Source organism: Schistocerca serialis, chromosome 9, assembly GCF_023864345.2.
Source record: "Schistocerca serialis cubense isolate TAMUIC-IGC-003099 chromosome 9, iqSchSeri2.2, whole genome shotgun sequence".
Taxonomy (NCBI): Eukaryota; Metazoa; Arthropoda; class Insecta; order Orthoptera; family Acrididae; genus Schistocerca; species Schistocerca serialis.
This window is the reverse complement of record NC_064646.1, coordinates 62548487-62571977: the sequence shown is the minus strand read 5'-3', so window position 1 is coordinate 62571977 and position 23491 is coordinate 62548487. Positions and strand designations below refer to the sequence as shown.

At 38.6% G+C, this 23491-nt stretch overlaps 2 protein-coding genes across 2 annotated transcripts in view; one reads left to right on the top strand and one right to left on the bottom strand.

Moving 5' to 3' along the window:
- LOC126418491 (HIV Tat-specific factor 1 homolog) overlaps positions 1 to 20259 on the bottom strand; it is a 597418-nt gene extending 577159 nt beyond the window's left edge. Inside the window, exons 1-3 of the mRNA XM_050085269.1 lie at positions 19650 to 20259; positions 8775 to 9025; positions 1985 to 2144 (exon numbers count right to left, since the gene is read on the bottom strand). Of these exons, the coding sequence (XP_049941226.1) occupies positions 1985 to 2144; positions 8775 to 9025; positions 19650 to 20007 (769 nt within the window). The 5' untranslated portion in view covers positions 20008 to 20259. The remainder of the gene's footprint in view (positions 1 to 1984; positions 2145 to 8774; positions 9026 to 19649) is intronic.
- Positions 20260 to 20701: 442 nt separating this feature from the next.
- Positions 20702 to 22543, top strand: LOC126418714 (protein lethal(2)essential for life-like). The gene is made up of 4 exons (XM_050085618.1): positions 20702 to 20857; positions 21072 to 21230; positions 21381 to 21602; positions 22014 to 22543. The coding sequence occupies exons 2-4, from the start codon at positions 21072 to 21074 to the stop codon at positions 22152 to 22154; spliced, it is 522 nt and encodes a 173-aa protein (XP_049941575.1). The 5' UTR covers positions 20702 to 20857; the 3' UTR covers positions 22155 to 22543.
- The last annotated feature ends 948 nt before the right edge of the window (positions 22544 to 23491 follow it).

Genomic DNA, 23491 nt, shown 5'->3' with positions numbered 1-23491 from the left:
CAGCATTTAATCAGTACAAACGAGGAAACAGCAGCAGATTTTCTCAAAATATTAAAAACATACTAATATGCAGTGTGTTAAGCTCATTGTTGCCACTTTTTAAATACAAATGTGTTCAGCAGAATAGGGCTGTGGGCGAACTTTCAACATTTGCATACAAAAATACACCAACAAATAATTGTTAATGGAAAATTCTGGATGGAATAATACGTAAAATAAAGGAAAGGCAACCACTCGCCTGCAGCTGACTGACGTGTGGCATACAAAATCATACAAGTGAAAACAGTATTTACACCAGCTTCTGAGCTCTTGCTCTTTCTCTAGTAGAAATACACACATTCGCATACACACACACCAAACAGCCTCACACACACACATCCACGGCAAGGCTGACTGTTGATTATCGATGGCAGTCGCGTGGGCCAATAGTGATGGAGATGCAGTAGGGAAGGATGCACCAAGCGAAGAGCTGGTAGGGGGATAGTTTGAGGCAGGTCTTTCACCAGATCATTCAGCAGCTGCACAAGAAGACAAAAAGCGGAGGTTCAAGTCAGGGATTACGACAGTGCAGGATATGCTGGAAAGACAGTGCCCACCTGTGTAGTTCAGAGAAATTAGTGCTGGAAGAGAGTATCCAAATGGCTCGCATAATGAAGCACATGCTGAAGTCATTTGTGTTGTGATGTGCACCATGTACAGAACCCAGATGGTCTAGTATGCAGTTTGCCCCAGTTTGGCGACAGCTATTCATGTGAGTAGAGAGTTGGTTACTTGTCATACCCACACAGAATGCTGCACAGTAATTACATTGTAGCTGATATATAACATAGCTTCCTACACACGTGGTCCTGACTTATTGGGCAGGAATGTCTGTGACTGGACTGCAGTAGGCGATGCTGGGTTCGTGTAAGGGACAGGTCTTGCACCTGGGTCAACCAGAAGAAAATGACCCAAGGAATGCAGGAATGAGATAGGGTTGGACAAGGATGTTCTGTAGGCTTGGTGCATGGCAGAACACACAACTTTGCGTAAAATGGATACAATTTTTGGTAGGATTCCCTCATGTCAGGTCACAAGAAGAAGTAGTCAAAGACCTGGTGAAGCACGTGGTTGAGCTTTTCAAGGCCAGGGTGTACTAGGTGATCTGAGGAGTGCTGGTCAGTTGAAAGGCAAACTGTCTTAGAGGAGGAGGGAATGTGAGGTTTGTATTGGATGAGCTGGATAGAACACTGTCTGCCAAGAAAGGCTACAGTAAGGTTATCGGCATATTTTGATGACTCCTACTTTCCACTCCAGATATAGTGCCCGTGGGTGGCAAGGCTGTAAGGAAGATATTTTTTGACATGGAACCAGTGACAGCTGTCAAAGTGGAGGGACTGTTGGTGGTTGGTGCACTTGATATGAACAGATGTTTTTATGGAGTCATCTGAAAAGTGAAGATCAACATTTAAGAAAGTGGCTTGTTGAACTGAGTATGACTAGGTGAAGTGGATTTGGAAGCTAGTGTTGAGGTTGTGGAGGAAAGAGCAAAGGTTGTCCCTGTCAAGAGTCCAGATCATGAAAATGTCATCAATGAATCTGAACCAGACAGGGGGTTTTAGATGTTGTGTGGGTAGTAAGGATTCCTCCAGATGGCCCATAAATAAGTTGGCGTAGGATCATGGAATGCGAGTACCCATGGGAGTGCCATGTATTTGTTTACAGATTTGGCCTTCAAAAGTGCAATAATTGTTGGTAGGGATGAGACTGACTAAGGGGATTACAAAAGAATTGGCGGGTTTGGTACAAAGAAGCTGGTGTACATACTGTTTTCTGCTGTGTGTTTCTACATGCAAAACACACACACACACACACACACACATACACACACACACACACACACACACACTCACAAAAGGAAGAGCACCTCTGCAGAAAGCATAAAACCCTGTAGGCATAAATGATGAGTAAAATAGTTAAAAACCTGAATTTTTCATAAACGTACTTGGTTCCTGGGGAGCTGCCTTTCTTTTCAGTGCTTCCTGCTTAGCTTTATCAGCAGCCTCCTTTTCTTTCTCTTCTTCGTCTACTGATTTTTCTGGAGGTTTTGCAGTCTCAGTAAAGCCATAACTTAGCTGATATCGAGCTAAAAATTCATCGTCCACCTATAAAGATAAAAGAAAAACTTCAAGCAAGCTGTGAGAAATTTAATACCCACCAATAAGCAATTGGAAAATGCAACAGCAGCACTGGCAGGAAAACACAAGAAACATAAATTTGTTCATAGACAAATACCTTGGTCTTCCACCATAACTTATGGTGGATTCTTCCTCTAAGATATTATAGAAAAGACAAGTTTCAGTGTAATACAGCAAAATGTCATGTTTGAGTCTATCATTTTAATGCTACTTCCACAGCTTATATGTCTGTGTCACTTCTCGTAAGGGTGAATGGACACATGATAATCCAGAACACCGGTGTCAGTTATTAGCAAAGCTTATCACTAAACCATGAAGATAGTACAAGTGAAACACCCTCATTACATTTTAGATATTTTGCTAGTGGTGTGGATAAAAGGAATGTAAGATGGAATAAAGTGACATAATGAATGGGAATAATCAATGAGAAAAATGACCAGCACATATTTTTTACTGCAATGATTGTTTCTTATACCATGTGAACGAAAACTCCTTTGACAAAATTTCAGAGGTTGTTCACGGGTATTTTCTGAATATTTTGGTTTATGGGACATGTGGTCTTCAGTGGCTCATTATAATAATAAAATAAAGATTTATTCAGTTTGTTGCTCCAATTACCTTTGTTTTTGTGAAACAGTGTTCACAGCAGTGAAAAAGCCTGTGATATGCAGTCATAAAAACATATAAAAGAAACCACAGAGTAACACAAAACCTCAGAGATGCAAAACTACTGTGATATGGTTACCACATTGGCAGGAGCAGCTCAGCATAGCATTGTTGTGCTATTCTGCTACTGCATTCAGTCAACCCATAACGAGATGCATTGCAGCCTTCATATTTAAGCCTATCTATCCATAATGATGTGTCTCACTGTTAACATGCAACAGACACTGAAAGAAGAACAGACTTGAGACATAAGAGAGAGTGGTACTCAATGCAAGCTTTATGGCGAAGTGGCAAGACACACAGTGCATACTGTTGCCATTTATACGGTCGTGCGGACATTTTCATTGTACTACGAGTGTAAGAACTCAAACTAAATGCCACAACTCTATAACGAGCCACTAGAAACCATGGGCCCCAAATAAAAAAACACTAATGAAATATCCCTGGACAACCTCTTACATTTTGTTGGTGGAGTTCTGGTTCACCGAGTACATTAAGGGATGCATTAAGAGTAAAAGGAAATTAGTGGTTCCAGTTTTACCTGGAAAACAGAGTGCAAAAAGTCCACACATCTGCTAGTGATAAATTTTTAGTAAAACAACTGTCAGACAAGAAACATATTAACAAAGGTGTGCCTCAGGGTAGTGTACTGGATTCAATACTGTTGTTCTTGATATATATCAATGACTTTCCAGAGAGTATAAAAGTTCTTTTTGGTGATCGCACCAACTTCATAGTCACTGGAAAACACCAGAAATCCTAATAAAGAAGGCAAATAAAACCCTCAAGGGTGTTTATAAATGGGTAGATAAGATAAATTTACACTGAACACAAAGGAAACAAACAGCATGCACTTCAGAACGAAGAGGGAAAACAACTCTGTCACATTTAGCAAAGATAATAAACGTATAGATCGAGTAACATGTACAAAGGTTTTAGGAATGAACATTTATTGTCAATTAACTGAGAATGAATACACAAAGATACTGGTGAAAAGAACGTCACCAGCATGTTATGCTCTTAGGGTTCTAGAAAAGGTTTGTAATGGCCAATTCTTGTGATGACATACAGTTTTTGCATACGCTCAAGCCACAGCCATTGTATTTTTTTCTGAGGATGAAAGGCACAAAATGTCGGCACAATTTACAAAGTGCACAAAAGGGCCGTAAGAATAATAACTAAAAGGAGCAGTCGGGCTTATTGCAAAGAACTATTTAAAAACTGAGTATACTTTCAGTAATTCATCAACTGTTCTATATGTAATCATGGAGCAAGAGCCAAGAAGGACAAACAAAAAACTTGAAAGAGTATTTTCTGCCAAGGAATAAAACTGTAAAATAAATTGCCCAAAGAGATGACTAAAATATCTCTATTTGAAAATAAATAAATAAATAAAAAAGCAGCTAAAACATGCTTCATGAGTAATGCATAGGCTACTACATACTTAAAGTTTACTTAGAGGACTTGAAGCAGAGTTTAATAACACTGTCACATCACAATACATAATCACAATGTAATGCTTCTACAATCTGCATTATAGTAATTATTTTCTTGTAGTAATGTCTTGTCATTATCCTGGGCTCAACATCTCACACAACGGGGGAGATAAAGACTCAGTTTTGCAGATGACTGAAGGGAGAACATGGAGATGTCCAAGTTCATAGTCCTGGAGTCATCAGCAAGCATCCATAGTGTGTGCAGTGCGGCAAACTATGCTTTATTATAAGATATTTAGTGCAAATTGTGTTTGGTAAAGAGATGGTGGTGGTGATGATGAAGTTCCATACACTTTGACAGAGCGTAGGGAATGACTCGAGAGACCCGCACCGCTGTACTAGGCAAGGTTCTAGTGGAGGTGGTTTGCCATTGCCTTCGATCGTAATGGGGATGAATGATGATGATGAAGATGACACAACACCACCCAGTCATCTTGAGGCAGGTGAAAATCCCTGACCTAGCCGGGAATCAAAGCCGGGACCCCGTGCTGGTAAAGATAACACTGCACAGTAAGGACCTACCGAATGACACAGTGCAGTTCTTAAGACACAGGCTTCGTACTCAGAATGATGGATTTTGCTCTGTTCGGCCATAATGATTTAGGTTTTCCTAAAGCATTTCAGGCAAGTGTCAAGGTGGTTCCTCCAGCATGGCCAAGGGCAGCCACCTGTCCTATCCTCATAAACTTATGTATATATTCAGTCAGTGTGGTTTCGGCTGCCTGAGACTATTGATGACAAAGGCCTTACTGGCCAAAAGCTTTATTTGTGAAAGTCTTTTTGTTATGCCTATCTGAGGCTCAGCATCTTCGCTATATGGTGAGCAGCAACTTTCCTTTTCATAATATTGTATATATTCTACATGTATGTACACTGGATCTAGAATGAAATTCTCACTCTGCAGAGGAGTGTACAATGATATGAAATTTCCTGGCAGATTAAATCTGAGTGCCAGACCAAAACTCAAACTCAGGACCTTTGCCTTTTGTGGGAAAGTGCCCTACCGACTAACCTAACCAAGCACGACACACAACCCGTCCTCACAGATTTACTTCTGCCAGTACCTCAGCCCCTACCTTCCAAACTTCATAGAAGTCCTCCTGAAAAACCTTGCACGACTACTTGATATGTTCACTTTCATTGTATTAGGATGACAAATCCTATGTCATTGTAAAGTGGTTCCTGGACAAATGAATAAATAAAAATGTGACTTTCGATCTCTAAATTATGTTAAAGAAATTAACATAAGCACTGTTGTTGTTGTGGTCTTCAGTCCTGAGACTGGTTTGATGCAGCTCTCCATGCTACTCTATCCTGTGCAAGCTCCTTCATCTCCCAGTACCTACTGCAACCTACATCCTTCTGTATCTGTTTAGTGTATTCATCTCTTGGTCACCCTCTACGATTTTTACCCTCCACGCTGCCCTCCAATACTAAATTGGTGATCCCTTGATGCCTCAGAACATGTCCTACCAACCGATCCCTTCTTCTGGTCAAGTTGTGCCACAAACTTCTCTTCTCCCCAATCCTATTCAATACCTCCTCATTAGTTATGTGATTTACCCATCTAATCTTCAGCATTCTTCTGTAGCACCACATTTCGAAAGCTTATATTCTCTACTTGTCCAAACTATTTATCGTCCATGTTTCACTACCATACATGGCTACACTCCATACAAATACTTTCAGAAATGACTTCCTGACACTTAAATCTATACTTGATGTTAACAAATTTCTCTTCTTCAGAAACGCTTTCCTGGCCATTGCCAGTCTACATTTTATATCCTCTCTACTTCGACCATCATCAGTTATTTTGCTCCCCAAATAGCAAAACTCCTTTACTACTTTAAGTGTCTCATTTCCTAATCTAATTCCCTCAGCATCACCCGACTTAATTCGACTACATTCCATTATCCTCGTTTTGCTTTTGATGATGTTCATCTTATATCCTCCTTTCAAGACGCTATCCATTCCATTCAACGGCTCTTCCAAGTCCTTTGCTGTCTCTGACAGAATTACAATGTCATCGGTGAACCTCAAAGTTTTTATTTCTTCTCCATGGATTTTAATACCCACTCCACATTTTTCTTTTGTTTCCTTTACTGCTTGCTCAATATACAGATTGAATAACATTGGGGAGAGGCTACAACCCTGCCTTACTCCCTTCCCAACAACTGCTTCCCTTTCATGTCCCTCGACTCTTATAACTGCCATCTGGTTTCTGTACAAATTGTAAATAGCCTTTCGCTCCCTGTATTTTACCCCTGCCACCTTCAGAATTTGAAAGAGAGTATTCCAGTCAATATTGTCACAAGCTTTCTCTAAGTCTACAAATGCTAGAAATGTAGGTTTGCCTTTCCTTAATCTTTCTTCTAAGATAAGTCGTAAGGTCAGTATTGCCTCACGTGTTCCAGTATTTCTACAGAATCCAAACTGATCTTCCCCGAGGTCGGCTTCTACTAGTTTTTCCATTCGTCTGTAAAAAATTCATGTTTGTATTTTGCAGCTGTGGCTTATTATACTGATTGTTCGGTAATTTTCACATCTGTCAACACCTGCTTTCTTTGGGATTTGAATTATTATATTCTTCTTGAAGTCTGAGGGTATTTCGCCTGTTTCATACATCTTGCTCACCAGATGGTAGAGTTTTGTCAGGACTGGCTCTCCCAAGGCCGTCAGTAGTTCCAATGGAATGTTGTCTACTCCGGGGGCCTTGTTTCGACTCAGGTCTTTCAGTGCTCTGTCAAACTCTTCACGCAGTATCATATCTCCCATTTCATCTTCATCTACATCCTCATCCATTTCCATAATATTGTTCTCAAGTACATCGCCCTTGTATAGACCCCCTATATACTCCCTTCCACCTTTCTGCTTTCCCTTCTTTGCTTAGAACTGGGTTTCCATCTGAGCTCTTGATGTTCATACAAGTGGTTCTCTTATCTCCAAAGGTCTCTTTAATTTTCCTGTAAGCAGTATCTATCTTACCCCCAGTGAGATAAGCCTCTACATCCTTACATTTGTCCTCTAGCCATCCCTGCTTAGCCATTTTGCACTTCCTGTCGATCTAATTTTTGAGAAGTTTGTATTCCTTTTTGCCTGCTTCATTTACTGCATTTTTATATTTTCTCCTTTCATCAATTAAACTCAATATTTCTTCTGTTAACCAAGGATTTCTTCTAGCCCTCGCGTTTTTACCTACTTGATCCTCTGCTGCCTTCACTACTTCATCCCTCAAAGCTACCCATTCTTCTTCTACTATATTTCTTTCCCCCATTCCAGTCAATTGCTCCCTTATGCTCTCCCTGAAACTCTGTACAACCTCTGGTTCTTTCAGTTTATCCAGGTCCCATCTCCTTAAATTCCCACCTTTTTGCAGTTTCTTCAGTTTTAAGCTACAGGTCATAACCAATAGATTGTGGTCAGAGTCCACATCTGACCCTGGAAATGTCTTACAATTTAAAACCTGGTTCCTAAATCTCTGTCTTACCATTATATAATCTATGTGATATCTTTTAGTATCTCCAGGGTTCTTCCATGTATACAACCTTCTTTCATGATTCTTAAACCAAGTGTTAACTTTGATTAAGTTGTGCTGTGTGCAAAATTCTACCAGGCGGCTTCCTCTTTCATTTCTTAGCCCCAATCCATATTCACCTACTACGTTTCCTTCTCTCCCTTCTCCTACTACCGAATTCCAGTCACCCATGACTATTAAATTTTTGTCACCCTTAACTATCTGAATAATTTCTTTTATTTCATCATACATTTCTTCAATTTCTTCGTCATCTGCAGAGCTAGTTGGCAAATAAACTTGTACTACCATAGTAGGTGTGGGCTTCGTATCTATCTTGGCCACAATAATGCGTTCACTATGCTGTTTGTAGTAGGTTACCCGCATTCCTATTTTCCTATTCATTATTAAACCTACTCCTGCATTACCCCTAGGGCAACAGTCTGGATGATTGACTGATGTGGCCTTGTAACAATGACCAAAACGGCCTAGCTGTGCTGGTACTGCGAACGGCTGAAAGCAAGGGGAAACTATGGCCGTAATTTTTCCCGAGGGCATGCAGCTTTACTGTACGATTAAATGATGATGGCGTCCTCTTGGGTAAAATATTCCGGAGGTAAAATAGTCCCCCATTCGGATCTCCGGGCGGGGACTACTCAAGAGGATGTCGTTATCAGGAGAAAGAAAACTGGCGTTCTACGGATCGGAGCGTGGAATGTCAGATCACTTAATCGGGCAGGTAGGTTAGAAAATTTAAAAAGGGAAATGGATAGGTTAAAGTTAGATATAGTGGGAATTAGTGAAGTTCGGTGGCAGGAGGAACATAAGCACTATATGGCTAGATTTCAATTATACTGAAACTGACAGTAATCTACAAATAATATCTGTGGGTGAGTGAAAAGTGTGCGCAGCTGGTTAACAAACCTTTGGAAACCATGCATTCTTTTCGCGGTCCCAGATGTAAACTGATCCATCAGTAGGATCCGTATAGGTATGGGTGTCACCTTCAAAGCCATAAGTTCCTTTCGTCATGTCTTGTTTAACTGGCTGGACTTCTTCAGTTTCTGAGTCTGTTTCATGCTCCTCTTTCTCTTCTGGTGCTTCTTTAACCACTGAATCAGTGTCAGCCTTAATTACCCATGAATTTTTACCTGTATCATACTTGTATGTCACACCTGGAAAATAACAACAAAATTTTTCATAACTTATGAACACTGGTTGTTCGAAGTAGTGATGAAATATTTCAGTATTATCACTTCTAGGAATTAACATATATACTCAATACTATGGCACTCCATTACCAGTACATCAAACAATAGCTTCCGTTAATTGATTAGATTAGATTAGGATCATTTTTCTTTCCATAGAATGAAAAATGAAAGGATTCTTGCAGATGTGGAACATGTGAGAAAGTATAACAAAAAAAAACATAGACCATTCAAATACAATACTCACTTCCCTGATCATTTGTCAGGGGATTGTCAAGGTACTGCTAATATTCACAGAATTAATACACTGTCAGACTGAAACATAGTTATGCATTTTAAAGAAATTTATCATAGGCCTATACAATGTAGCTAATACTGACTGCTGTGGCCAAGTGTTGTCAAAACTGAAATCTAACAAGACATTTTTATTTAAGCCAGTCTAAGAGTCCCTGTTAAGATATTCAACTATAGAGCAGAAGGAGATGCCTACCGAAAAGGCTTTCAAACTCTGTTTAAACTGTCAAACAATAGAAATTCCATTTACGAACATCAACAATGTAGGAAAAGACAGACTCTAGTTAACATAAACAAGATACGTTACGTTGCCAACAGGCGCATTTAAATGATGCTTACGTAAAGCTTTCGGCTACAGCCTTCATCAGAAAAAGAGAAACACACACCATTCACACACACAAGCAAGCACACCTCACGCACACATGACAGCAAACTCCGGCATCTCAGACCGAATGCAACTATTGTGTATGATGCAAGCAGCAATCTGGAGAGGGTGGGAAAGAGATAGTAGTTAGTAATGTACAGGTGGGAAGAGAGACTTCTTTATGATAAGTACCAGTGTACCTGCTTATACTGTGCTTTATCTGAAACCAAGTTTTTAATGATTACTGGCAATTTACTGAAAATGTGTGTTCTGGATACTGGATCCCTTTCTGGACCAAGGTAAGCGATTTTAGGTCTTTATGTAGATTGTTCTTATTCCTACTGTTGATACTATGTATTGAGTTATTGGTTGAAAATAGACACATATTATTTGCAATAAATTTCATTATGGAATAAACATATTGAGAAGCAATTATTAAAATTCCCAGTTCTTTGAACAGGTATCTACATCTAGATGATGTTCTTGAATTTACACCACAAATGAGTTTTACTACATGCTTTTGCACTCCAAATACTTTTGCTCGGTTTGACAAGTTTCCCCAGAATATGATCCCATATGAGATAACAGAATGAAAGTAAGTATTCCAACATCAGATACATCAAACACACACATGAAAAACAGACAGGCAGAGAAAGAGAACTGTGTTTAGTTTAAAGAAGAACATTACAAAAGATGAGCTACTGTGTTCAACATTCTTTTCAATACAGCAAAAGGTCCTGTTTCTGATATTACTTTCTTATTCCATCCAAAGATTCACATGACTTGTTACAGAGTTCACCATTATTACACATCATGACTTCCACAGCTGGTCTATGGTGATGACATGGAGGATTTTTAAAACATTAAGAAGGGAGAATAGATAAACAGTCAGGTATTGTCTGTGCAGTATCTCACTATTTAGTTTGAATTTATCCCTGATTAGACATGAGATCATGGTTATATTCAACATGGGAAAGCTATGACATAGGTCAAACCACACATAACGTAAAAGCACTATTTTAAAATAATTCGAAGGTATGTGTTTCACAATAAAAATATTTTCACACAAGAATCATCATAGCAGGGAAAGCTTTTACAAATCTTCGTCTATGCAATGTCAACACAATAGTGTCATGTAAAGGTAAAAAAGGTAAATACACATGTGATTTCTATATGCAGTTTTACCTTTATACAACAATGACACTATTCTGAGAACTTTCCATGGATGAATGTTCCTAAATGCTACCTACGCAAAGAAGGTTCTTCTAATGATAAAAGACAGGTCTCTACAAAACAAACTAAAGTAGTGCTGTCTCATTACGTGTGGTTGGGCCTACATTTCAGCTTTCCCAAGGAAGTACGTTTAATGTCCATCAACAATGAAGTCTTTAGAAATGGAGAACAACCTTGCATATGGAGGGAAGGTGAAAGAAAGCAGCTGTGTCCTTTCAAAAGAAACCATCCCAGCATTTGCCTTAATTAATTAACAAAATGTGAGACTTATAAATATGGATGACCAAACAGGGATTCGGGCCATTATCCTTCCGAATAGGAGTCCAGTGCCTATTCCAAAGAGAACTACTTCTGCTTCTTAGACATATAATGGAAGATTATTTACATTTGGTCATTTCATGTCAAGTGGCCTAAGGGTCCCCACTCGACAATCTCGTACTTTGATGAAATTTTTACATGATGTACATATAGACCTTACATGAAGCACTGCCAAATTACAGCTTGATTGGCAAGAATAGGAACACAGTAGAGAGGAACACAGGGAGAGGAACACTGTAGAAGAAGAGTGGGTAGCTTTGAGAGATGACATACCGAAGGCAGCACAACATCAAGTAGGTAAAAAGATGAGAGCTAGTAGAAATCCTTGGGTATCACAAGAGATAATGAATTTAACTGATGAAAGCGGAAAATATAAAAATGCACTAAATGAAGCAGGCAAAAGGGAGTACAAACACCTCAAATATGAGATCAACAGGAAGTGCAAAATGGCTAAGCAGGAATGGCTACAAGACAAATGTAAGGGATACAGAAGCATATGTCACTAGATGTATAATAGCTGCCACCTACAGGAAAATGAAAGAGACCATTGGAGAAAAGAGAACCACCTGTATGAATATCAAGATTTCATATGGAAAACCAGTCCTAAGCAATGAAGAGAAAGCAGAGAGGTGGGAGGAGTATACAGAGGGTCTATACAAAGGAGATGTACTTGAGGGCGATATTATAGAAATGGAAGAGGGCATAGATGAAGAGGAGATTGGAGATACGATGCTAAGTCAAAAACAGGCTCTGGGAATAGATAACATTCCGTTAGAGCTGCTGATAGCCTTGGGAGAGCCAGCCACGACAAAACTTTTCCACCCGGTGAACAAGACGTATGAGACAGGTGAAATACCATCAGACTTCAAGAAGAATATAGTAATACCAATTCCAAAGGAAGCAGGTACTGACAGGTGTGAAAATTACCAAACTATCAGTTTAATAAGTCACGGATGTAAAATACTAACACGAATTCTTTATGGATAATTGGAAAGACTGATAGACGCCGACCTCAGGGAAGATGAGTTTGGATTCCGGAGAAAATAGTTTAAAGAAAGGCAAACCAATGTTTATAGCATTTATAAACTTTGAGTAAACTTTTGAAAATATTGACTGGGATATGCTCTTTCAAATTCTAAAGGTGGTTGGGGTAAAAATACAGGGAATGAAAGGCTTTTTACAATTTGTAAGGAAAACAGATGGCAATTAGCTTGGGGCAGGAAAGGGAAGCAGTGGTTGAGAAGGGAGTTAGACAGGGTTGTAGCCTATCCCTGGTGTTATTCAATCTGTATATTGAGCAAACAGTAAAGAAAACAAAAGAAAAAAGGAATTAAAGTTCAGGGAGAACAAATAAAAACTTTGAGATTTGCCGATGATATTGTAATGCTGGCAGAGACAGCAAAGAACTTGGAACAACAGCTGAATGGAATGAACAATGTCTTGAAAGGAGGATATAAAGTGAATATTAACAAAAGAAAAACGAGAATAATGGAATGTAGTAGAATTAAATCAGGTGATGCTGAGGGAATTAGGTTGGGAAATGAGACACTTAAAGTAGTAGATGAGTTTTGCTTTTTAGGGAGCAAAATAACTAATGGTAGTCAAAGTGGAAAGGATATAAATTGTAGACTGACGATGGCAAGAAAAACGTTTTTGAAGAAGAGAAATTAGTTAACATTGAGCTTAGATTTAATTGTACGGAAGTCCTTTCTGAAAGTATATGTATGGAGTGAAGCCATGTATGGAAGTGAAACATGGACAATAGACAGTTTAGACAAGAAGAGAATAGAAGCTTTTGAAATGTGGTGCTAAAGATGAATACTAAAGATTAGATGGGTCGATCATGTAACTAATGACGAAGTACTGAACAGACTTGGAGAGAAGAGGAATTTGTGACACAACTTCACTAGACGAAGGGATCGTTGGTAGGACACATTCTGAGGCATCAAGAGATCACCAATTTAGTATTGGTGGGAAGTTGGGTGGTACAAATCAAAGAGGGAGACCAAGAGATGAATAAAACAAACTGATTCAGAAGGATATAGGTTGCAATAGTTACTCGAAGATGAAGAGGCTTTTACAGGATAGAATAGCATGGAGAGATGCATCAAACCAGTCTTTGGACTGAAGAGTACAGCAACAAGCAAACTTTCACAAGGGGCAGATTATTATTACACAGAGCCTGCGCATGAGTACCTTGAAAATGGCGAAGCTGGTCCAATGTTCATGTGCTATCGTTGTCAGTAACTGTGGAAAGAGGTAGAAGGACAACGAAAATACCACTAGGCACTAAATGGTTGGACATACACAACTCTTCACAGAATGTGGGTTCAGAGGCTTGTCTGCTCTGTGAAGTAGGACAGACAGTGATCTGTTGCACCTCTGTCAAAAGAGCACAATGGTGGTGCATGTAAAGTGTTTCAGAGCACACCATTCATTGTATATTGCTGAACATGAGGCTCTGCAGTAGACTACTATTATGTGTTAACATGTTGAACCCACATTGTTGTCAATTATGATCACAGTGGGCACAGGACCAACAGGATTCAACCATTGATCAATGGAAACGTGTCAGCTCTTAAGGTGAATCACATTTTTGCTACACTAGGTAAATGGTCATCTCCATAAACACTGTCCTCAAGGTGAACAGCGGCTTGAAATGTGCAGCATGCCACAGACGCAGGTTGGTGAGAGCAGTGTTATGCTATAGAAGACATTGTCCTGAAATTGCATAGGACTTGTGACAGTAATTGAAGACATGCTGATAGCTCCAAATCAACTGCATCCCTTCATGCTTGATGTCTTCCACTATGGCGATGCCATCTTTCAGCAGTATCACTGCCCATATCTCAGAGACAGAACCATGCTACAGTGGTTTGAGGAGCATAATAAAGAACTTACAATGTCTCGGTGACCAAATTCACCTGATCTAAATCCTATGAAACCCATCTGGGTTACTACTGGACACCATCACCTTGTACGCAAAACAGTGGTCCGTTATTTATATCAATTACATGACCTGTGCACAGACATCTAAAGCCACATACCTCCAAAAATCTACAAACAAACTGTTGGATCCCTGATATGCATAATCAGTTATGTATGTCATTGCAAAGATTAAAAAAAAACTATTAAGCAGGTGGTTATAACGTTTTGGCTCATCCGTGTGCATCAAAATTGGTTGCAATACAAGTTTTCATGAATTCTGGCATTTTCATTGTTAGATTTTCAGTGATTGTGTTGAACTGTAGTCAGTAGGTACCATCACTGGTTAGTTTTTGAAGTCAGTTATGTAAGCGAGTTTTGGTTTGTTTTAGACCCTTCTTTAGATAAACAAGGTAAAAGAAGATATGGGTGACGGATTAGATGATTTGAGTGGGCTTCATTTTTGCTGCATTCAAGTGCAACTTGTTCTACTTGGCTTTTGAATTTTGGATGAACTTCTGATATCTGGGGCTTCATTCGAGCTTTATAGGTCAAGTGAAATTTGCAATACTGGGTTTTCAAGTTGCGTGTCGGCGGTATCAAGGGCTTTGTTTTACCTATATAGGTCACGTGAAATTTGTGATACCAGAATTTCAAGTTGTGTGTGGGCTCCTGGTATAAAAAGGCTTCATTTGAGCTGTATAGGCCAAGTGAAATTTACAATAAAAATGGTTTTTGTTTTTGCACTTTTTGGTTGTGCTGAATGTTGAGGTTTATATTTGTTTTGAAATGATGTCATTATTTTTATTGTCGCATATTTAGTTTGCCCCACCCAAAACTCCCTACTTCCCACAGTTGGCCTATTAGTTTCATTTCATTGCTGAAGTTAAATACTGTAAATACTGTACATGTTATTTATGTTTGTTCTCAGATGTAATGAGTGGCATCACCGTCACCATATTTATATGCTTCAAACATGAGTGTCTGCCATCTGAACGACATCACAGATGAAAGTGGATGGGTGGAACTGCAACTTTCGGTAATCCAGGCAGTTAATAATCTTAAAGAGGCACATGTCTATTTGATTGCTTTTTGAATAGACAATGACCATACTGATACCAAATTGCTACAAACAGTGGGGAAGATCTGCTTCAGCAATCTGCTTGAAGAAGAATTTCTCACGAAGTAAAGATTTACTAGTATTTCTAGTGGATTTGTGTAATGATGTAATCTGTGATTTAGGCTCTTCAGGGAATGATCATCAAAAAGATTATCGTGATCCAATAGGAGGCTGTGGAGGTAATACTTTAAACACTAATCTTAATTACACACCCGAGAATATCATCAGGCACACTGCTGAGAATGCGAAGATTGAGTCAATGGCTCAGTGGTATGCGTCATGGATGAAGTGTTCTGTGGAATAAGTTAATGCAGAGTTTGGAAAACTGCTTATGGGACAGATACATTCCCAAATGGATATTACTGAAGCACTACCTGTTGTCTGGTCACATCCTACATAGCGTAATCTGCATATGAATGCCAGAAGCACCCTACCCCTGTGAATTGGGCCACGGGGAGTGTCTGACTCCATCTGTCGGCTTTGACCCACGACATATTGATGTTGTATTGTGTGACGTCATCATAGCACGGCATTTTTGAGATGGTCAGTATTTGTAGATGCCATGTTGTGGTAATTTGTGAACTGCTCTTGTGGCGGATGTTGAGATTTGGAATTGTTTGTTTTACATAAGGTATTCAGTCATCTGACTGTGTGTAATCAGTGTGAAGTTGTTGTTGGAACTATGGCCTTGTAGCCATTAAGTAACTTTAATTTACGGAAATGAATGAAATGATCGTATGGCATTGTTGGCCGTGAGGCCCCATGCGGGAGGGGGGGGTCGGCCGCCGTATTGCAAGTCCTTTTTAGTGGACGCCAGTTCGGCGACTTGTGGGTCAGTGGTATGCAAAAACGCTACCGCTACAGAGGCAGACTTTAATTTACTGGTTTGGGGATTATGTATTCATGTTTGTGTCATGAATCTCTCTCTCTCTCTTTTTTTTTTTTTTTTTTTTTTTTTTTGGGGGGGGGGGGGGGGGGGGGCTGAATGTAGTAGTGTTTTCTGTTAGTGATAGATGTGCAGAAAAATTCAATAGTTTTTCGCTCCATGTTGCACTAGGTGCTGACATGGTGATGATGCTTAGGTTCTTGCAGCAGTTTGGCTTGACTGCCAACTATGTGAGGTGACATGTTTGTGGTGAGATTATCAAGGTGACTAGAATTCTGACCTCTCTTACCAGGAATCTCTATATATGGTGGTGTTGTAGTGATAATATTTGTTGATCCATGTGGTGCCTCCACCACCTGCTTCGAGAGATCTATGTTGGCCATTAGGGAGATTGTTTTATTGATGTACTATTTTTGTTATCGGTTCTCTTCACATTTTTGCGTGCACGAGACACGAGTGAGTGTGAGAAGTGTGGTAGGTTGGTTTTCTTTTTGTAGGGAAGTTTATGTTATGAGTATGTGAAGTATTGGGGGAAATTTTTTGGGGGCGGGGGTGATAGTGGAGATTGATGAGTGTCAATCTCTGATAGGAAGGAGAAGAGGCAATCTTCCAATTTGCAGTCTCATTTGGATGAATATTGCAGGCAGAAATGATTATGTGAAATTTGCACTACCTGGATTTTTAACTTGTGTTTGGTTTCAGTTCTCAATGGCTATGTTTGAGCTGCATAGATTAACTGAAAGTAGTACTACCATTTTTTGGAGTTTTGTGTGTTGGTTTTTTTGTATTGAGGGCTTTGTTTGAGCTATGTAGGCAAAGTGAAATGTGAGGTTCCTGTGGTTTTCATGTTTGTGGCATTATGTCGTATATTTTGACAATTTTTGGTGTTTTATTTGATGAATTATACTTGTTTTAGGGTGGTGCTATTTTTTGTGCTGTTGTATATTTAGCTTGCCCCCCCCCCCCTCTAAACACCCTAATTCCCAAAATTGTCCCATTAGTTTCATTGTACTCTTGAAATGAAATACTGTCTTGCTGTCATCTTCAATTTTTTGGTCCTGTCCTCCTCAGTTGCGCGTAATACTACGGTATGTTGATGATTCAGTGCATAGTGCTGTGGAATGCAGAAAAAACAGCAAATTGGCGCTCAAAGGAAGACGAACAAGACCAAAAATGCAACAGGAGCGTAATATGTAAAAAACTGTCTACGCAACCTGCCACTGATGATGCCTTGCAGAAAATAAAGGCGAAACGCGTATGGCACTAAAATTGTGTTTTATTCAGTTGCTGTCAGACGGTCCATAAGTGAAAATCATCAACATACTGTCTTGCTGTTTTTATTTTTGGTCTTATGTGTATGTAGTGACACTATGGTTGTTAAATCGGATAGCTGGAAGTAGGTGGTACGCTGTGTTGATGAAATAATGAGTCAAAGAAAATGGGTGCAATCAGACACTTCTGTAGTGTGTTCCTTAGGCCTATTTAGGGTAGGTTCATCTGAATGACAGAGTTGCAGAAGAGATATAGCTTCAGTTGGAAAACAAAATACTGCAGTTTGGACAAAGCCATAGATGTTAAAGAAAATGATTTTAATGTCTTCCATTAAACCATTACAAACCTCATTAGGCTAATAAAAAGGTCGAAGTTCTCAGATACGTAGGGAAATGAAAGGAAGCATAGATGGAACAGACTTGTCTATGAAAATCACTGACATTTAACAGATTCAACTAATAGTATTGTGAAACCATCAATAAGAAAATGGAATATCTACATATGCAAAAAATGGAATCAAGTCCCTGGCACTCTGAATTAATTATATTGTGCTGAACAGCTCTTTGAATGCTGTGCCACAGAACTGAATCAGGAAATAAGCTTGTACTCACCGACAGGTTTCAGGCCATGAGCAGGATGTATCTTAAACTACATTATGTAGTTAGAAACAGTTGTGCTGACTTACATCGAGAATTGTCATTTGTGAAGACTAATGTTGATTTTCTGGCCGATAGAACTTGCCGATGGCACCTAGAGCTGTTGATGTCCTGCTTCCGGTAAAAGTTACATACTGGAGCCCCCTTTTATTTTTCAATGTGGCACAAAAGTAAACATTAGGCTTTACTACCGGTCAACAGATTTTCTTCTTCACATTTGTAGGCTTCTCCAACTCATAATGAAACTGTCACCTTTCAACTTAACAAAGACCTCAGACTGTGCTCAGTCTGTCTTCCAACCAAGATTTCAAGGTAGGTCCAATACCACATTTTCACCTCACCATTGCACTATCTTTCACAGAAAAAATTCCATATGAAGATTGAAGGAAATAGAGCAACAGCCACTAGCATGTTGTTTCTAGACTCAACAACCTTCAATAAGTTAATTGTAAAATTCAAAGTCAATAGTTTATCTGATCATGATGGACAAAAATCAACAATTGAATGTATTGACCAGTTAGGTACCAATCACAGAAGAAAAGTGGTGTATAATGGAATCATAAACAATTATTTATAAAGCAGACAATGTTGAGCAAAAATCCACTCAGCTCAACTATGATAAACACAATCACAACACAAGACACAAAAATAATTTGCAAGTAGATTTCGTTGTCTTCTCTAGGGTTCAGAGTAGAGTTATGTACATTATTGCTTCATTTTAAATGGGAGCGTGTTGAATATATTCAACAAGCTCCAATTTAACATAAAGTAGTAAATTGTGGCTTCCAACCAATACAAAATAAATTTTAAAGCACACCTCATCAGCCACTGTTTCTACAATTTTTTTAAAAAAAAATCTAGATTCAAGAAGCAGCGGAGCACATTGTAAAGCTGCATGGAAGTATGCAGTTAACAGAGTTCTGTATTTACAAGTTCATTCTTTGAGAAATGTAATTACGTAAATATTAAGCCACCAGTGGCAGCTGTGTGATTAGAGCAATGTGAAGAACAGTTGAGGAAGTTGAAGGTGTTCCATCAATTTGGGGATATACTTTCAGTGCTTTTTATTTTAGATTCAGTTCTATAGCCACTAAAAACTGTATCTATGATTACACTGTGTGTAAATATATAGGCTAGCTACAGAGGTTTAGCCCTACTTACAAAGTCATTTTTACTTTTAATACAAATATTCACTGACTCCTGGTCAAATGTATGTTTTCCATAAATAAACTATTTACAGTTACATATTCAACAGACCAAGGTGTTGTACGATACAATACACAAAAGAGCAAACCGTTTATGAAAAAACGATGGTTTGAGTACCACAGTTCTCTACTTGGCATCTCCATACTGGACGCGAGCGACATTTGGTTCCCTTCGCCCATATTGATGTCTGATTCACGCACTATGCAATAACATAAGGCGAAAATCAAACAAAATGTTGCCACTTTCTCCAATACAAAAGTACACACTCAAATATAGACAAAATGTGAAATTAATTGAAAGGAAAATTATAGACTAACCTGATTGAGAATCCTTGTAGATATACGATTCTCCGTCAAACTGGTATTCTTCAGGTGATACTAAAGAGTTCGGCGCGACGCATTTAGAAGTCGTAGGGCCAGTGGCACTTTCAGAAGCGTCAGCATTAGCAGCTTTCGTTTCTTCTGCATTTTTTGTTCTTGGGACCCATTCGTTATTTATTCCATCCCATTCATACTGAAAGGAAGATTCTGGGTCTGTGTAAACGCATACATCACCTTCGTAATGTACGTTTGCTGCATTCATCCCATGTTCCTTTAAAGTGGCTTCGTCTTGCGAATACTGTTCTGTCAGTTGCACGTCTTTTGAATCACGCTCTCCAGAATTTTCGTCTGCCATTCTTCCAGTTTCACAATACAACTGAGGCTTTAGTTACAATTATATAGCACGCCACTTCTACAACGTGAGAAAAATCAAACGCGACTGAGAATAATATGTAAGGCTTCCAACTGCGATTATATTTGTTTTGTCCGCTCCCTGAGATTTCCATATTTCAACTGATCTGTCATATTTTCATACGGTGAAAATATCGAACGAAAGAAGCTGCAGCACTTACAACTTTTTCAAACGCAAACCACAACACAAAACAATAACAACTCAAAGATTTTAATAGAAAGATGTTGTATTTCTCTTCATTCTTCCAAACAATGTCAAGAGGAACAGATACCTTGTTCCAACAATTATTTACTCAAAAATCTGTATATCAAAATGTTTTTGTGTTAATAATTAAATCTTTTGCACTGACTATTACTGCTTAAACTATTGTCAATAAGGGATTAAAGCCGTAAATAATAAAAATTTCTTATATTAAATAATATATTGTATCATTTCTAAGCTCATTTTAATACTTATTTTTAAAAACGAAATAGATTACTCAACCAAATACCAAAAATGTGCAGCTATTATTCTGTGGCATAACAATTATTCTAGTTAGAATTTTGTATTCGTTCAAACTTCAACCACTAGATGGCAGCTACTGCATATGTTGAACACTCCTGAAAATTCGAGAAGTTCTACGGTATACAATCGATGTCAACATAGTCGACTGAGAACATCCCAGATCATTCCATAGCGCGAAACATTCAGTATATAAACGTGACAGGAGCCAGGTTGGGCACTTGCGGTGACCACTTGCAATAGAGAAGTGATACGTGGATTTAAGGAACGCCTGCGTTATTTGCGCTACACGGTAAGTGAGTAACTGTCTCGTGGATGTGGGCTTTGACATTAAAATAATTTATCGAGTTTGGCCCACTCGCTTCTGCTTGCGTGAGATTCGTGCTTGTTGTAGAGGAAAGTGTTAATAGCATTGTGAAGCGGCAAATGTGTGACAGTTATAAAGTGATGAAGTAAGAAAAATCTTTATGTGCTCTTTGCACTTATCATATGGTTTGGCATTGCAGATGTCGTTGCTGCCACTGATTTTTGGTGAAATAGAGTATCCGAGCCCGAGGATTAGCCCTCGGTATTCTCGTAACTTGCTCCTCGATGCTCTGAGTCAGTTGGAAGCTGCACAGAAAGACCTTGGCGCAGCCCAGTACTACGGAGATGATGGCTTAAAGGTAAGAATGAACGCTATATAAAGAGGTATTGTTACGAATTCTTATTGGAGTTCGTTCAAAGCATTGTCAACATTATTGAGACTGGAGCTAAACGGTCTATTTGGTAGTTGAAGTGTTGTCGTAACATTAACATAAAATTTACGCTTACAGGTGAATCTCGATGTGCAACAATTCAAACCAGATGAAGTTACTGTAAAGGTCGTTGACAAATTTGTCGTCGTAGAAGCTAAACACGAGGAGAGACAGGACCAGCATGGATATATTTCTCGTAGTTTCACTCGTCGTTATTTAATACCGGAAGACGCCGATGCAGATAAAATAGCATCGACATTGTCTTCGGACGGCGTACTTAGCATTGTTGCACCGAAGAAAGTGAGTAACGTTCATTAAAGGTTCAGTTTCCTTGTCAAATACTTTAGCACAGGGGTTCCCAAGAAAATTTTCTCGAGGACCCCCTCATAGAGCGTGATTGGTATGTTGTCATATCACAGTATCAAGTACCTAAGAAAAAAGCCACATTAAGAGTCTTTTTATACGTTTTCTATTTTTAGTACTTAGAAAAAACATTGACATTCATTATTCAAAAAATATTGAGCGACCAAAACAAAAAATCTGTTACCATACGAAATATAGTTTTTATTGTAATAGCATCTTGCGGACGCATCTGGCATAGCTCGCGGACGCTGGGGGTCCGCGGACCACCTGTTGGGAACCACTGCTCTAGACTTATAAGTTTAATAATTTGTTTCGAAGTTTTTACTAATTATTAACATTACCTTCCAGAGGCCATTGCCCATGCCGGACGCCAATGAGAGGATTGTACCAATAGTTAGATCATCTGCACCAGCGGTAAAACAGGTTTCGGAACCTTCAAAAGTTGAGCAGGAGGGAGCAGCTGCAACAGAGGATACATCATCCAAGTAAAAGACAAACTAAATTTAAGCGTCAGGATTATAGTAACAGCTTCCTTAAAAGTAATGCTGTTGCGTGTTAAACTTAAGACTGATACTATTTTCCCTCTAGAAGGATTAATTTCATGAAATTTGTATTGTATTAACAGTTACGTTATGTATTCAGATAATGGTCAAATGTGATTCTGTATATTCTCATTTACTTATATGTAACATGCAGATTTTCATGTGTATCTTACTAGAGATAAATGCTTGCCATAGAACTTCACCTTTGCAATATGAAATATAACATCTTTTTTTTATATATAAATTTTTCATTCCATTACATTTGTAACTGCACTTCGTTTTTGTAGGAGAATTATTGTAATTAAGGAAAATAATAAAAATTGTTGTTGAACAGTGGTCATGAATTTCATTACTGAATTACCAACCTGTTCCTAAACATTCTCTGCCATTGTTCAGAATTCATGAAAGAAAGCATTCTAAAAGTATGTATGAAAAATAAATGCAATCCAAAGATCATGAAAGAGATGATTGTATTGGTAGGTAGTGGGGCTCGAATATTATTGCTTATGATGGACGTAGTAAGTTGGTCAACTCTTGCTCTTGCTCAAATCTTGGAAGCAAGAACTATGTGCAACACTGATTTAGTCTCTGTGGCCATGATCTTACACAAATCCCTACCCACCTTGTACAAATACAGGAGTTTTTGTAATTACCAGTACCTTCTTAGGTAGATCGGACAGTTTGATTTTTGACCCAGAGGCTACAGCTGCAAACAGTTTATAGTGTTTGTTGATGTAGCCATGTGGATTAAAAAAATTATACACAACTTTTAGAGACTTAAAAAGTATGAAAATTGAGTCTCAAATGGTAATGATTCTAGGAATTAGAAGCTACAGTTGCTTATATGAGGGTTGTCAAAATCTCGTACATGTGCTAACTTAGCCAGAGTATGTAGACCTGTGTTTACTGTTGTACTGTTTGGTGACTTTACTGATGATGGCGAGAGTGCGCTTTGATTTTATAGTGTGTAAATTATATTGGTGTTATTTTGGAATTGGTTGCTGTTGTAATTACTTGACTAACTGAATGACACACATAGGCCTACTTCTCAAATTTTTTAACTTTTACTTTCGAACCGTTCTTTTTCTCTAAAGCATAAACAAATTATTGTAGTAAAGTGTGTTCTTGTAGTGAGGCTATTATTATATTGAAGCATTTTGTGTATATATTACTACCTTCATTATATATTCTGTGTTGTTCACCAGTTATGGCTGGGCACACACTGTCAAGATATGACCACAATATAATTAATACAATATTGCAGTATAAACTATGATACTAAAA

What these genes read in the sequence shown, in the direction of transcription:
- LOC126418714 (XM_050085618.1), top strand. Translation starts at nt 21,072, where the DNA reads ATGTCGTTGCTGCCACTGATTTTTGGTGAAATAGAGTATCCGAGCCCG. An exon ending in ACGGAGATGATGGCTTAAAG is followed by an intron (nt 21,231 to 21,380) that starts GTAAGAATGAAC and finishes TTACGCTTACAG; the next exon opens with GTGAATCTCGATGTGCAACA. An exon ending in GCATTGTTGCACCGAAGAAA is followed by an intron (nt 21,603 to 22,013) that starts GTGAGTAACGTT and finishes ATTACCTTCCAG; the next exon opens with AGGCCATTGCCCATGCCGGA.